We start from the raw sequence: 16,074 nt of genomic DNA, 5'->3' as shown, positions 1-16,074 counted from the left end.
AAGCTAAAGCAGGACTCTGAGGGACATCAAGCTTGACTGGTTTAGGGCTTAGAAGTATTGAAAGGCATGTATCGGGTATGCCTATGCATGGACTACTAGCACTGGAAGACAGAGATACTTCTCTGGTGCTACAGTGAACGATAGATGTGGATTTTAATTCACATTAATAGGAGTACTTTGGACCCTCAAAAGATGCTGCTTTCATGGGACAGTGGGGAAAACAGAAGTCCTATACAGGAAGCTGGGTCATCAGCCACAGATACAGATACCAACAGTCAAGATGATCCAGGTTAGCACTAACAGTAAATTTTAATACATTAGGATCAATTATTTTTGTATTTCTTGAGTGCCATAGGCTGTAAAGGGGTCTAGAAACAAGTGAAACACAGATTGTGTAGATCCTTTCTTCATATGGAATATACAGTGGGGGAGGTGGTGTCTCCTTCTTGATTTAAAGTTCTTCAGCCTCATCTTCAGAAAAAGGCTGTTTGGCTAATCTGAATCATGGATATCAATTGATGCAAAGATACCAATTTCTGAATTAAGTCAATCAGTAGTTTAGTAGCGATAAGGGAATTCTGTTCTACTCACTATGGCAATAACTAATGTTTTTTTAATTATTTTTTTTAATAGCTTTGACTTAAACTTGATGATTTTATTTTTAAATAAAACAAATGTGGTCGTATATTTTCTTTTTGTTCTCTATTAGCTGAAACAGCCAGCGTGAGCAGCCTGAATCTGTCTGGTGGACACACAAAGCGTATCGCCTTCCTGTTTGATTCTACTCTCACTGCCTTTTTAATGATGGGAAATCTTTCACCAGTATGTCAAAATTGTTCAATCTATTATGCCAAGAATAAATACGTAGAGCTTTAAAATACTTTGACTTCAATATAATACAGCTGTAATTGTTTTAAAAAACTTCTGTATTGTTTGTTGTTAAGAAATGCTTTTCCTTAATAAAACTTTTGCTTGCCCATTCTCAAAAAATTAAGACAGTTTTGGTTTGTTGTTCCAGAACTTGAAAAGTCATGCAGTCACTATGTTTGAAGTTGGCAAACTGTCAGATGAGAGTCTTGACAGCTTCTTGGTGGAGCTGGAAAAGGTAATCTGTTACATGTTTGACCAAAAGCTTTTTCAGCACTTGGAAGTGTAAAGGGGCCAAACCCCCCCAGTATTTTCATTGTCTAAAACTGCTTATTTAGCAATAAAATTATAAGAACAAACGCCTTATCATACTGAACCTAAGTGGTTCAGTTAGAATGTTTCTTATTCACAGCATTTATGCCTCTAGTGACTTTCAGGGACACACCATGCATGTATATGAATGTGATGAATCTGGTGAGCAAAGTGAGTTCATGAACTACATTTGCCTGAGTCTGTGTGTATGCACACGTGCATTAGGGCTTGTTCAACAGAAATCACTTTCTTTTTAGTAAGGTGTTAATATTTCTGAAAGTCTGCATGTCATTTTTGTAGGAAAATTTGACCATTATGTGCTGGAATGTTTAACCTATCCACCTCTTAAAGATAATTCTAGAAGGACAACTGTAGAATTATGTAGGAGGACTGCTGTTAATTGCTGTATCCTTTTATACCAGTCAGGATGACTGGACATTTAAATACTTTTACCTAAAGGCTGAGTTGTAGTTCTGATTTATAGATGTTGTCTTTGTGTACTTTTTGACCATTTGACTAGCATGGCCGAGGCTCGCTTTTCATTTAACAGTTGCTATAAATCACCTTAGCATATAACCTGCAGAGTTGTCACTCAGTACAAAGCTTTAAAATGCTAGTTTGTTAATCTGTCCTTTTGTGTAACTGATGCTTGTGGAAACAACTTGCCACTTGTATGCATTTATTTTGCTTCTTGTGTAGGTTCAAAGCACAGGTGAAGGGGAAGCACAGCGATACTTCGATCATGCACTTACACTGAGAAACACAATACTGTTTCTGCGGCATAATAAAGACCTAGGGGCACAAGCTGTACAGCCTGATCAACCAAATAACGGTACTGTGAACACTTTTGAAGAAATCCTTCTAAGTTTGTTTACTTATCTGGTGTGGACTCAGCTTTCTGATTAAGCTGCTATTTCAGAAAGCAATCTGTATCCTACTTGTTTAGAAGTATTTTGAAGCCAAAACATCACTTTTTCATCCTGTATTACTGGATTTGCCTGTTGAATGACAGATTTGGTTGCCACAGCTCGGACTTAACATCCAAAGAAACAGATTCAAGCATAATGATCTTAAAGGTCTTTTCCAACCTAAATGATTCTATGATTCTATAATGATGGCAAGATAAGCTGAACTTGCGGAAGAGATTGGTTTCAAATCACATGCTTCTGAAAGCCATAATAAAGGAGTCGTCATTTTTTCAGACACAGTTGTTCTGTCAAAGAAACATTTTTAAAGTCATGAAAGGAAGTGTATTCTTCTAATGGGGGTAGATTTATTTTATTTTATTTTAAAATCTTACCTAACTTCCTCAGTATCTCTGTGCTTACTTGCTGGGATCACTTAGTTGGTGAGGAGCAAGCTGTAGTGCTAAAATAATGTACAGATTTATTCAAATTCACCCTAATAATTTAAAACTTACTTGTGGAAAATACAGTGTTTATGGCTTAGCAGGGGAGAATGGAAAATCTGAAATAATACTTTGGGTTGTATGTTCCATCTCAAGTGATAATTTAAGAATCTTACATTTTCAACATAGGGTTTCCCTTGGACCTCTTACGATGTGAGAGTTTGCTCGGCTTGGATCCAGCTACCTGCAGCAGAGTTCTCAACAAAAATTATACTCTCCTGGTTTCCATGGCACCACTCACCAATGAAATTCGACCTATTAGCAGCTGTACACCCCAGGTGAAAAAATACTGGGGGTTTTCCCCCTGGTATCTAGTAATACAATATCTTCTTAAGAGCTTTGTTTTGGATACATGTTAGATGTCCCTTTTAAAGTGACTCAATTATTGGCATGTAGAACAGTATTGCAATTCATCTAAAAAAGTGTTCAGTGAGTAAAAATGTGAATACTTAGTAAATTAAGTTTGCTTAATTTATTAACAATTTATCTGTTTAAGTAGAGTCAATGACAGATATTTTGTTCTTGACTTTATATTCATAGAAAACACCTTACTATCACCTTTCTGTAGAGTCTTGCAATACTGGACTAAGTATCTAGAATATAATGAATAGCAGAGTAATACATTTGAACTCCTTTGCAAAACTAGATTTATATTTCTCTAAAACTGTTTATTCTTAAATGATATCTGTACATATAACAGTTGCAATATTAGGTTCTTTCTCATTTCTTGAATAATCTCTTCAGCATATTGGACCTGCGATACCAGAAGTCAGTTCAGTTTGGTTCAAACTGTATATTTACCATATAACTGGACAAGGACCACCCTCTCTGTTGCTCTCTAAAGGAACACGTCTTCGAAAACTTCCAGACATTTTTCAGGTAGCATATGCACAGATTTATTCTCCCTCCCTTCATATGCTGCATGCTATTCAGGGATAACAGTTGAAGTCAGAGGTATAATTAATTGTCGAAGACATACCTTTTCTAGAAGCAAGTTTTATGTAGCATCTTGGTTTTTTTATTTCAGGGTTCTGAAAAAGGAATGCCATTTATGTCTCTTCTTGTCACAATGTGACTCCAGTGCATTTGATGCCACGTCTTTCAATTTTACTGTAAAATGTGGTACTGCAGTCATTGTGAATATAGGTTTGTAAGCCCATCCCTAGAGTGTGTTACAAAGATGTAGAAGAGCTATATCAAAAGATAGAGACATAGTATGTTGTGCTCATTCTAGTATCATATAAGAAAGGACACCTCTACATACAACTTCGCCTGGTTTAGAAGATGGCCAAGATTATCACTTCCAGTTTGTACACTGTAGAAATCTGATGGAGACTTTGAAGTTCTCGGCTGTAATTCTCCCTGCAGTTTAAATAACAGAATAATTTAATAAAGGTTGCACTAGGTTGGACAAAAGGTCTTCCTAGACCAGTAGCCTGTCTCTAGCAGTGGCTGCAAGTAGGAAGAATAAGCACAATATGTAATACTTCCTTTTAAGACCTTTCTAGCCCTCCCCATGTTCTGGTCTGGAACTTCCTGAGCTGTATGTGATTTTGTGTATATAGAGATTGTGACTGGAATTCTTGTCTCTGCAGTGATCAGTTGCTCTCCCGAATTCCTTCCAGCCTTGATCTACCTAACTTATTAGCATCCATACAGTGCTTTGGCAAGGAGTCCCACAAAACAGTGCAGGTGATCAACTCACGCCTGAAAGACTTCAGATGCTGCCTTCTCCCATTCTGTCTCCGAGATGCTAATAAGGACAAATGTGCCACAAAGGAGTACTGTTAGGTATTCTGTATACTAGCAAACCTAGGTGGAAGTGGCCATGGCAACTTCTAAATTTGCCTGAACCAAAAATCATTGTATCTGTTGACTTTAATTTGAAATGCTGCAGACGCTTAGCAGTGTTTGGGTCTCGCTGCTCACAATGGATTTTGTAAAATAATATTGTTCAAATTTATAATTGCAGAGAGGCCTCTACATTTTTCATCTCATCATTCTGAGTAGACACTTGAGCTAAATATATTAGAATGGTATGGAGACATTCATAGAGGGATGTGCATTCTTTGGTGTACCTACATCAGCAGTCATCTCTGGCTCTAGGAATTGTAGATATATCTTCCATTCCTCAAACCTCTTTGACGTGTCCCTTCCCTTTCTGATTTCAAAAATTTTGTAAATACTTCTATTTCTAAGACTTCCTTTAAGATAACATAGGATTAAGTGAATCAGTTTCTAGCGCAGAAGGCATTTTGTAAGGCCATTGGTGATAAGCTTGATTCAAACCTTAGTCTGTCATTAGCTTAACTACCAGTAAATGTATGGATTTTATGCTTTTATTAGTAAAAAGCATTCAGTGTGGTAGCCTTGGAAAACTTCAATACTGCATGAATCTCAGTGTGCTGATAGGTCAGGTTTTCTTGTACTAAATGATCTCACATTCTGCACTATCGCAAACTTATTGGAGCTTTTTTTTCTTTGTGTGCATATGTGAATGCTTCTCTCTTGCTACTGTTTTGCAGTGTCATTTTCTTAGGGAACTGTCAAGACATTTCTAGAAGTCTTGTGGAGATGCAGGGGAGTTCAATCTTGAAAACAGAAACTAGGAAATTACTTCCTAGTCAGTGTTCTTGTCTTCCTGTCCCTCCCCCTTGGATAGGTATTTTGGGGACTGATATATTTTTGTTCTCTGATGGTGTGAGTTTATCTAGCTTATATTTTGCTTTTAAGTTTATGTGGGATTATTTTCATCTCCTATTTGCTAGGAGACTGCTGCGATGGCCACATACACCTTCTGTTCAAAATAGCATCTTAATTTCGAGATTGGCAAACTTCTGTCTTTACCAGGAATATGAACATGAGTGATCCTTGGCACAAAGTATAACACTATAGAGTTGTAGTTACCTGTGGTAACTTCCTAATTGTAACAATATGCTAATGCCTAACTCTAGTATTTCACTTTACGTGCTTGGAAAGTCCATTACTACTGTAAATACTCTTAACTTCTCTCTTCTAGGGTTATGATCGCTTACTAATAACATCTTGGGGTCACGACCCAGGAGTAGTTCCTACTTCAAATGTGCTCACAATGTTGAATGATGCTTTAACACATTCTGCTGTTCTAATTCAGGTACAGAGTCCTCTGTATAAATGATGAAAACATGCATAATTTTTTGAGTTAAGCTATTACATGGTGGAGGAGATTAACAATGTAGGAGAGCTACACTTTAACTAAGAGCTGAAAAATATGTTTAACTTCTGTAGCCAGTGCTGCTATGATTCAGTGGTGGTGAAAACATGGGTTTTGAACTGAATGCATATTATGTATGCATTATTGTATTAAGGGCAGACATAATAGAGTTTTGCTAGCTAAAAATGAGATGTGGATTTATGAGAGTGGGGATGTAGGAAACTGGAATGAAATTGAAGAGCCCACAGGTATTTTAGACAGCAGTGGTATAAGGTAACTGGGAATATGAAGTGTTATTCAAGAAATGCACTTTTTTGGGGTGCTTGGTATTTACAGTAAAGTATGAGCAAAATATGCTCTTCATCACAAACAGCAGAAATAGAGTGGGTTTGTCTATTTGGGAGAAGTAAAATAGCTTCCTCTTCTGTGTCTTTGGTTCAGCTGAACTCTCAGAATTAATCATTCAAATAAATAGGTGTTTAATGTTGTAACAAACACAAAATTACACATTTTCAAAGGCCCACTTGTGAACGCTTTGACTGCTCAAAAATGTTCTGTACTTAGGAGTGGAAACTCTGTTTTGCTCCAGAAGTGCTCAGCGATTAGGCAATCTGTTTATAACCAGTAATTGGAGAGAAAAATTGCTCCTCTTCACAGATGTTTAACTTCATTGTGTTTACTCGCATGCATTTTAGGGGGAAGGGTGGGGTATTTTATTTAATTACTTACTTCAGCTAAGCAAGAACTTTAATGTATCTCAGTCTGCTTATTTGTTTCATCAACTTGACTGGTACCCCTTAAAAGGGAGCACAAATAGGACTAAGCTAAGCTGATGAGTATATTTTTCTGTTCCTAATTTAATTTCTTGATGTTCAGGGGCATGGCATGCATGGAATGGGAGAAACAATGCACATACCTTTCCCATTTGATGAAGCTGAGCAGCAGGGAGGTAACTGACTGTCTTTAATGTAATCTCTACACCTCCATATTTAATTTTCTTGCACATTACCTTGTGCAATAAGGTTGCAGTAGTCCTTTTAATACAAATTTTCTTGGACTTCTGAGTCGAATTTGAGAAAATGGAAAGAATATTTAAGTGGCTGACTAGTCTGTTCTGAGCTTAGAGGTGCAGTGTCCTTTCTATCTTCTCTGTCCTAATTAGAATGTGTTTTCTTGCCTCTCTTCTCTCGTAGCACAGATGTAAAGAAGTAACTTCCACAAACACCTCTCTTTGTGCATACTTGCTTATTAACTAGCATATTTATTAACTGCATAAATAAATCTTCCATATATTCTATTCAGCATCTCTTCACTATAAGACAGGTGAGACCAAAACTGAACAAGCTTATCTTGATTAGTAACACTAGAAACTATTACAGAGGTTTTTTTTCCCCAGGAAGAGCTTTGCTAGCAAAATCTCCTATTCCTTCAAAGTCTGCCTACCTCAACTGATTTTGATAGGCAGGAATTAACACGTTCTGAAATACTCCTTGATGAGTAGGACGCAAACTTTGGATAGTTGAGGCCATAGCCTTCCCGGCTGAGAGCTGTCATAAAAGTATAAATTTCCAGATATGAAATATAAAATTATTTCAGCTGCTACTTAGAGAAAGCTGGGCCAACTAGAAGTAAAGCTCATTTCCTAATTTAGTTTTTACTAGGTTCAAAATTAGTTACTTTTATATTTGCTCTCTCTGGGATGTCTGTTTTCTTCCCACATGATGCTAGGTGAAAAATCTTGAAGGCAAAATCTCTAAGTTCTATCATGAACAACTCAGAGTTGACACTCCTTGTTACCCTCTAATACTGTATTCTAATTCTTCAGAATTTCAGATATGTGGAACATATATTGAATTTGCCATAAAAGACTTTGGCACTGAAAGAGCTGGACATCTGATTCCTAGCTGAACCTTGCCATCTCTGCTGTCTGTGTGTGACTGTATGTGTCTGTGTGTGAGAGAGAGCACTTTCTGTTTGTATGTTTCTTCCTCCTTGGCTCTTTTACTATACTATAAAATACCAGTTAGTGCTTGGTGTGGGAAGGCTGTGATCACTTATGTGTTATCCCAGATCTACCAATGTGATCATTAACCTGGAGCATTGCAAGAGAGGAAAATGCACATAAAAAACTTAGCCTGGCCTAGAGACAAACTATATTGTTATGGAGGAGGCTTCTAGTAAAGTAAGCTGGAATATGTGTTGTGTTGTTTTCTACTAGACTTCTCTCGTGTGAACATGGGCATTCATACGGCTTTAAAAATACTGAGAAACAAAGTAGACTTGCAGCATTTTTGTGGCTATGTCACTATGTTGAATCCTACAAGTCGGCACGCTAACAGAAAGCTGAGCGATGCTTCTGATGGAAGAGGTTAGTTACCAATAATTGTCTTTTTTTGGCTGTGTTCCCTTAATTTTGCATACAATCACTTCAGCAAAGTTGAACAAAGGATTATAATTCTTTGATTTGGAACTCTACAAAATACTATCCAACACAGATAGGAACTCTTCTTTAGTGTGAATCTATTGGCAGTAGGCTTACTTCCTAATTCTTTTTTGTGACTAACTCAAAAATAGCAAATACAGGCTGAAAATCACTGGACTAGAACAGTCAACAGAAGAAAAAAAAATAATTTCAGAACATTAAAAGTAAATTGTGCCATTTTTATATGCCAGAACTTAATCTTTAAGTGTGTTTAGGATCCCTAAGTGGCTCTTTAGTCCTAAAATGATTGAGGCCCTATTTTTCTCCATATCCCTTCCTCCAGTTTTGTAGTTGTATCATCTTTGGCCAAAACTTGTGTCATGTTCATTTCATCAGGTGATATCTAAACTTATATTCACTTAAATGTTTATGTAAGAATTACTTTACCTTTAGGAGAGGCTGACCTAGCATCAGGATCTGATGTAAATGGGAGCACAGAATCATTTGAGATGGTAATAGAAGAAACCTCAATGGATTCTGCAGTCAAGCAAAGCCTTGAAGGTAAAAACATGACAAATGGCTTGTACTAAACATCTTCAGTCCAATGAGATATCTTGTTTTCAGGGACCTGAATGTGTATTGTTGTTTGATTATTGTCTGGGACTGTAAGTGCAACACAATGTGTTCTTCCTCCTTAAAATTCACATTCCCTTAAATCTTTGAGCAGTTCAGGAAATGAACTGTGCTTAAAAAGTATGAACTGTCCAGTGGAGCCTGATCTGAGAGAACTGGTTCTAGGATCAATATTCTTGCTTTGTCTTTTCTTAAAATTTGGTTGTCTCTTGGTTTTCTTTTTGCAGCACCCACAACAGAACTGGAATGGGTTCCCCTGGAATTATGCTTTGGCATTCCACTCTTCAGCTCTGAGTTGAATCAGAAAGTCTGCAAAAAAATTGCCACTCATGGATTATGTAGAAAAGAAAGGTGAGCTGTAATTTATCAGCTACAGGTTTAACAGGTTATATGTGTTATGCCCAGAGCTTCTGCAAAAAATGATACCTAAACTTGATGACTGTAGGAGCAGAACTGAGCTAAGTTTCATAGAGTACCTGATTCTAGTGTGTAAGGTGGCTGCTTTTTGGCTCAGAGATACCAGCTATGATGTACAATCTAGTAGTCCTTAGTTGTGGTAAGGTTAAGATTAGGCTGTTTTTGTAGTTTCTGCAAGCTGAAAATTAATTCTTTGTAGTAAACTGTCTATGAACAGATCAGGAAAAAAAAGTAAATTTGGGTGCCTTCCTACTCATTTCCCCTTCCTAGCCTAGCACAGGCTTTCTTTCCTCCTCCTAACCCCCCTGCCCCTGTTACGGGGCAGGGGAGGGGAAGCTTACCAGTAATGCTTTGATGTAAAATGCATTTAGCTCTTGCGGTAATTTTCTTTACTATTGTTATGTTATTTGCTAAGTTTAGTCATGGCTTATGATCAAACTATCTTCTACTTTTTACTGTAGCTTTTCTTTATAAAAGATTACTCTTTCAACAATGGGATTTTTGGGTTTGTGGTTTTGTTTGGTGTGGTGTTCCTTCCCCCCTCCTCCCCCCAGCCTAGTTCTGGAGACCAAAAATAAGGCTGCTTGAAAACCTGGCTTAGGGATTTGATTACAGTAGTTGACCTGCTTTTTAACAGTGTGTCACTAATCTGCTTCTTAAAAGTCATGTTACCAGACTGTCTTAGATAAGAATGAGACATGGTGAAATCTAATATATTAATATATCTTATGTACAATGGCATTTTTTCAATTGCAATAGTTTCACTTTAGCATGGTGTAAATGATAGGGAAAATAGCATTTAGCTGACTAGACTCAAGAGCAGTTGAGAAGTTCAGCAGCTCTTCAGTGGTGACAATATTATCAAGCTTTCTGTGTGAAAGCTTTTAACTTTGTCACATGATGTGAGGTACTACTAGAGTTAATTGTGAGCAAGTTACTATGGTGTTACTTTGCTAGTAAAAATTCGTGCACCTTGGACATAATTTTTCTCTCTTGTTTTTGACAGCCTTCAAAAACTCTTACATTCCAGTAGAAAGCTGTCTCTTCAGGTCCTTAATTTTGTTCATTCATTCCAGGTAAGGAGCAATAATCCGGATGTAAATCATTCTTTATGATCTGTTATCCCTTTTTGCCCTCCTACTTGCCATTCTTGGGTTTATGGAAACACACATGGTTTGTTTTATTTGCTTTTTCTTTAAATGGTAACTGTATGAAGAGCACTATCAACCTCAAATTCTGCTGGTAGCAGAAAGTGAGTACTTCCCTATCCCTTTTCTGGCCTTATTTAATACTTGTCTCTTAACTTCCGTGGTTGCATCTTGTGTGTAATCAGTTTCATTGTTTTTTATGGGATATGCACAGCAAAATTGTTCTTCACTCCTCCTGTTATAACACAGCCTACTCTGCTGATTACTTGGTTGCTTCTTAGATATGTTAGGGAGATTTACTGCAAACCATGGATACGCTAATCTTTTGAGATTTTTATCTGCATCTCAAGTCAACTGTGTTCCCTTAGGAAAAAATAAAATATATTAACATTTATTTCATACCGGTATACTTTTTGCACTTGTCCTAAGATCTTCTAGAACTTGGTGTTGAATGAGTAGAAATATGTAAAACTGTGTACTCTGGGAGGATTTTTTAAGAATATAGATAGAGAATAGGGGTTTTGTGTAGCAAGCAGAGAGGAGTGCCAGGTCCACAGCCTGCTATAATTCTGCATAGAGGTGTATGCTAGCAAGGCATATTCACATGTAACATGGAATCTGCTTAGCTGCTTATATCTTATGATACTTTTGTCTAAAATTCTATCTTTTCAGTAAGGTAAGGAACTTGCAGGTTACTTAACGAGGTAGTGTTATGGATGGTGTGACCCTGAAACCACTTCCTCATGAGAACGTTGGAGATTTCCAGTAGGTCTGAAGCCTTGAAACCATCTGTCAAACAGTCTCAAGTGACTCCTGTCCTAATCTCTTAGACGTTATCTCTGAGATACACTTTTTTTGATGATGATCTGTATAGACAGGAAAAAAAAAAGAAGGTACTGAAGTGATTTTTTAAGCTGAGAAAACCAAACTTCTGCGAAATACAACTACTCAAAATATGGTCAAGTCAGTGCCTCCAAATAATGTATAGCTCTTAGCACAGCATGGGATAAATAGCAATACAATAGCTGTCCTGAAGATTTTATAGCTTTACATTCATTTTGCTAGGTCTTTCCTTCAATTTTAGGCCTCAGGCTTCCCTGAAGGTTTCTTGGAAGCCAAATAATTCATGCAGATTGTCATAATCATTCAACAGATGCAGCTGAGGCTACTGTATGCTTGTTTCATGCTTCCCTTTGTTTATTCTGTTTTTACTTCCATAATGATTTGGTATTTATTGGATTAAAGTAACACACTTCAGAAACACTAAGTGTATTTGCAGATCAGATTAGCCTGTCATGTTCTACCTGTTAAATCCTTCATTGTTTGTCTTGTTTTTAAGACACTATTTTTTCCTTCCTTTTGCTTTTAGGAAGGTATTTCAGCACTGGATCAGCTCCATGATGCTTGTTCTTCAAGTTCACTTTTGCAGCCTATTTCTGCAGATATGGGTGTTCCACTTCCCGCCAAGAATCTCATGTTCAAAGAAGGTGTATTATCTGAATGGAACGGATGGTCCCCTTCCTCAGTTTTTTTCAACCACACCTAAGGAACAGGTCAAATAGGGATTCTCATGCATTGATCACTAAATGCCTTCTACTATGGTTAATTCCTAGTTGCCAACCACTAAGAAGTGTACTGCTGCTGCAGCATAACCCGTGTAAAAGTAGTGTTACAAAAATGTGTTGTGTTGCAGTATTGGGGAAATGCTTAAACCGTCTAGAACCTGTTACTCATTACTGCATATCTTGCTGCAACAGAGAGCTTTTTAGCTGTCAGCACTATTTTTATCTTGAGACAATCTTTCTTTTGTAATTAAACATGCCCTTTCTGGGCTTTCTGATGATTGTTAAATTTCTATGCTGTCACCACAAAATTGCAGTAGTAGTTTTCTATGTTCGTTACTCAGACATAAATTCCGTTTAGTTTTGTACTGTATTACTGAAAATCTTTGTGTATAAAGGCAAGAGATTTGGCTCTTCCTTTGAAAGCTCAGTGATACCTACTGTTTAAAAAAAAAAAAGTATCATGGTGATATGGGGCATTAAGAATTGTTGAATTCTGTAGGTCAGCTTAACACCGGGGCCTTGACAAGTCAGTACAATGGGAAGAGCTTTGATGCTTACAGGAGGCTGAGTTAGTGCAAACTCAAAGGCCTGCTGATGACTTAAGGCCACTTTGAAGATGAATGGTACACTTTCATCGCTGGCAGAATTCGATTGAGGTGTGGAATTATGGAAGGGCTGAAGTGGTTGGCTCTGTTCATGGGGCTCTTCATGATAATGGATTCATCTTGCTCTTTGTATGAAACCAGGAGTGTCTGAGATTTGATCACACTGGGAGTTAGTCCCATTGTTATTTGAAGCTGGTGGTGATTGCTGTAGGAAAAATCCAGATGTCATAAGTTGAGTTTAAGATAGATATCTAGATCTGTCCTGCTGATTAATGTTTGAAAGAACAGAGCTCTTGATTTTTCACATGACAGTCATTAGCAAAGGAAGATAATAGCAGAGGATATGTAGGCAGACACTTCTCTGAATCTGTTTTCCTTGAAGCATTTGGCTGCTGATTATGACAAACATTAAGAGTGAGCTGTTTCATCTAAAATAATGTTCTGGCTCTATTTGTAGGGGATGATTTTATGTAGCATGATTTCACTTTGTTTATATTAGGCATTAACAACTCTTTGCCAGCTTAAAGTCTTTCCCATTTAGCACACAAGGAAAACAAGAGATGTAAAATGTTAAGACTTTTAACCCAGCTGTCTAAAGTACTCTGCCAACTCTCTTCTTTACTGGAACTGCCTTGTTTTAAATAGTCATAATTAAAAATGAGACTTAACCATCCTGCCATTACTAGCCTACAATACAAAATGGACCAAAAATTTGTGGCATAGATGATGCTGGACAATAGTAAGGAGAAAAATGGCAACATTTGGGTTTGTATCCTGTTCTGTATGGCTGTAAGAAAAAACATGACAGAAGTTTGAAAAGAACAAACATACCACGATAGGATAATGCAGTGGCTTCAGTTACAATTGTGAAAATTCCATTCTTCTTTTTTTCCTTTGCTTTATATACATTCCTAAAGTGTAAGTGTAGGACTTGTGCTCTAAGAAACTGGAAGTCCGTAGTACTTCAGTTTGCTCAGTGCTGCTTTCTTACATCTGTTTTGTTTTTGTATTTTACCAACAGCAGCTGAATTTAGTATTCTGTGTATATTACAGAACTAGGTTATCTATATAAAGTTGATCATTTACACTACAGTGACTTTTGTACTGGATGTTCATACTCTCCACAGCGTTTTTTTAAGTTGCCTTATTTCCTTCAAAAGAAGTTAAAGAAGAATTGGATGTCAATCTGCTAGAAATGGCAGAGGAAACATTTACTGTGAGAATTGTTATGTGGAGATTAAGCCAATATCTAACACTGTAGAGGAACTAAGCAGTAGGTGATGGCTTATACTTTCCGTACTATAGATGTTACTTTAAGTGCTACAGTGAGCTGTAGTAGATGAACTAGTTTGGTGTATTGTATCGAATGTTGCCATGCACTGTCTATACTAGTATGTAAAGTGATGATAGCACAAGTTGTATGGAAGTTTGAAAATGGATGAAAATTTCTTGTTCTCACTGCATATTCTTCAGTGTTACTAAGTGAAGCATACCCTTTGTTATTAGGTTGTCTAAAGTAAAGTTTCTAAATAAAAGTAGCCTGCTCTTCAGAGTTGTTTAATACCCATAAATCTTACAGTTAATGGTGAGAATTCCAGATATCTTGCAGTTTTTTAGAACTCAAGCCACTCAAATTTAGGTGCTTCAACACTAGTTTAAGAGATTAAATGTTCAAGTCTGCATATCTGAAGTTTATGGAATAGATTGCAACCAAAGAAGTCCATAAAATACCTGAAACTCGACTACAGCTCCAGTGCTTGGGATGGTCCAGAGGCTTTACTCAAAGTATGTGATTCTTGTTTTAAATATGGTGTAAAAAAATAAGATCTCAAAGATCTCCATACCAAAAGAATCTATTTTATATTGTATTGCAAATAAAGAGAAATTAAATAAATTTCTTTTCTTCGGGTAGTTTTATTGACAGTGGGGAAAATCACATGCATTACACATTGTAAAGCTGTTTTAAGTTTCTGTCTTCCGCAAGATTTTTAACTTGCAGAAGAGAGGTTGGCTTTGTGCTCTGGCACAACCGAAGTAGTATTCTGTCTAGATGGATATACCTGAAGATGGTCAGGAGCCAACTAGAAAGTGTGCTATGTTTGTTTTCAGGTTTTTTGATCGTGATTTATTATTTCACAGTTCTTTTTCTCTTCCATCATTGTTCTCAAATTTTCCTTTTTTGTTTAGTGTTCCGAATGGTTTGTATTTTGAAGATTTGAAAGTATGACTGTAACTGCATACAGTTGCACTCTTCTAGTGTGACATTGTTAATATTATACATTGAATTGTACAAAGTCTGTGTTCAATTAAGTTATTGGCACATGTAACAAATGTGTACAAATAAACTGTGGTGTAGGTCAAACCATGTGCAGAATCCTTCACAGGCAGTAGTTCTCTTCTTGGGCACAGCACTAAAATGTCACTCTCTCACTGTAGTGCTCAAGACTACCAAATGTCATCAAAATATCTTTTTCCCATATGCATGCAATTCTGCAGAAATGCCATTTTATCAATGGAAACCCCTTATTTTATTGTAGTTTCCTCCATACCGTATGCTTAACCTCTAAGAAGGGAAAGTACAAAAGGGTGATGTATGCTCTGTCTCCTCTTTCAGCCACAATCTAAACCTGTAGTGTTTGATATTGGATATTTGAAGGCACTTGTGCATGTGTTCTCTTATCCATTTTCTTTGACTAAAGACAGTTTTGACTGGGAACTTGGAAGAAATGAGACCAAAATTGTCATTTGTTTGTTTCTTTAAAGTAATCCAGACCCAGGATTCATCTTAGCAGTACAACGGCAGAGAGTGTGACTGATTACAAAGGATATAAGGAAGAGCTTTTTTGCAATTAAGACAGTCAAGTACAGGAGCAGGCTGCGCAGAGGTGTTGTGCAGCATCCATCTGTGGAAGTTTTAAAAAACAGACTGGATAAAGCCCTGAGCAACTTTGCCTGATCTCATGGCTGACCTCGCTCTGAGCAGGAGGTTGGACTACGGGCCACCTGAGATCCTTTTCAACCTCCGTTATTCTATGCTCCTGGTTATAACATACATGAAGTGATTTTATACACTTGTTTAAGTAGGGCAGAGTCAAATGCTAGACAAAATTCAAATTGTGGGTTTGGAGAACACTAGTATAGCAGAACATACAGACAGTAATACAGCACAACCCATTTTTGTGAAACTTACCTAGTTCATTGCTACGAAACTACCACCATTAGTCCAGCTTTATGAATGTGGGGTTTGTGTGGTACCAGCTACTTTGAGCCAGTGACAAGAAAACTTGAGAGCAGCAAGAAGACTGGGGGTAGAGCCCAGGGCAGCAGCAAGGTGCTGAGGACTGGGACCTTGGAGGAGGAGAGAGTGGATGGAGATGGGGGTGATGCTGCTGAGAACAGTAGCCAGGAGGCATGTGGCCACAGCAACTTGTAAGTTCTTGATGTGCTTCCAGGTTCTGTCTTACCTGCTGGTGTCTGCTATGGGGGAATTTACTGCTTTCCTCA

General features: G+C 37.3%; 1 protein-coding gene across 2 annotated transcripts in view; it reads left to right on the top strand.

The window, feature by feature from the left end:
* FAM91A1 (family with sequence similarity 91 member A1) overlaps positions 1-14,909 on the top strand; it is a 28,472-nt gene extending 13,563 nt beyond the window's left edge. Inside the window, exons 12-24 of one of the 2 annotated variants that reach the window (XM_072851927.1) lie at positions 171-289; positions 710-822; positions 1,019-1,105; positions 1,879-2,011; positions 2,717-2,865; positions 3,332-3,466; positions 5,607-5,720; positions 6,657-6,729; positions 7,999-8,148; positions 8,656-8,763; positions 9,063-9,186; positions 10,259-10,328; positions 11,770-14,908. In XM_072851927.1, the coding sequence (XP_072708028.1) occupies positions 171-289; positions 710-822; positions 1,019-1,105; positions 1,879-2,011; positions 2,717-2,865; positions 3,332-3,466; positions 5,607-5,720; positions 6,657-6,729; positions 7,999-8,148; positions 8,656-8,763; positions 9,063-9,186; positions 10,259-10,328; positions 11,770-11,946 (1,552 nt within the window). In that variant the 3' untranslated portion in view covers positions 11,947-14,908. Of the gene's footprint in view, positions 1-170; positions 290-709; positions 823-1,018; positions 1,106-1,878; positions 2,012-2,716; positions 2,866-3,331; positions 3,467-5,606; positions 5,721-6,656; positions 6,730-7,998; positions 8,149-8,655; positions 8,764-9,062; positions 9,187-10,258; positions 10,329-11,769 lie in introns of both variants that reach the window. The other variant, XM_072851928.1, reaches the window with a different exon arrangement.
* The last annotated feature ends 1,165 nt before the right edge of the window (positions 14,910-16,074 follow it).

The sequence above is a fragment of the Ciconia boyciana genome, chromosome 2, assembly GCF_034638445.1.
Source record: "Ciconia boyciana chromosome 2, ASM3463844v1, whole genome shotgun sequence".
NCBI lineage: Eukaryota > Metazoa > Chordata > Aves > Ciconiiformes > Ciconiidae > Ciconia > Ciconia boyciana.
Note: the sequence above shows the minus strand (reverse complement) of the source record. Positions and strands in the feature narration are given on the sequence as shown.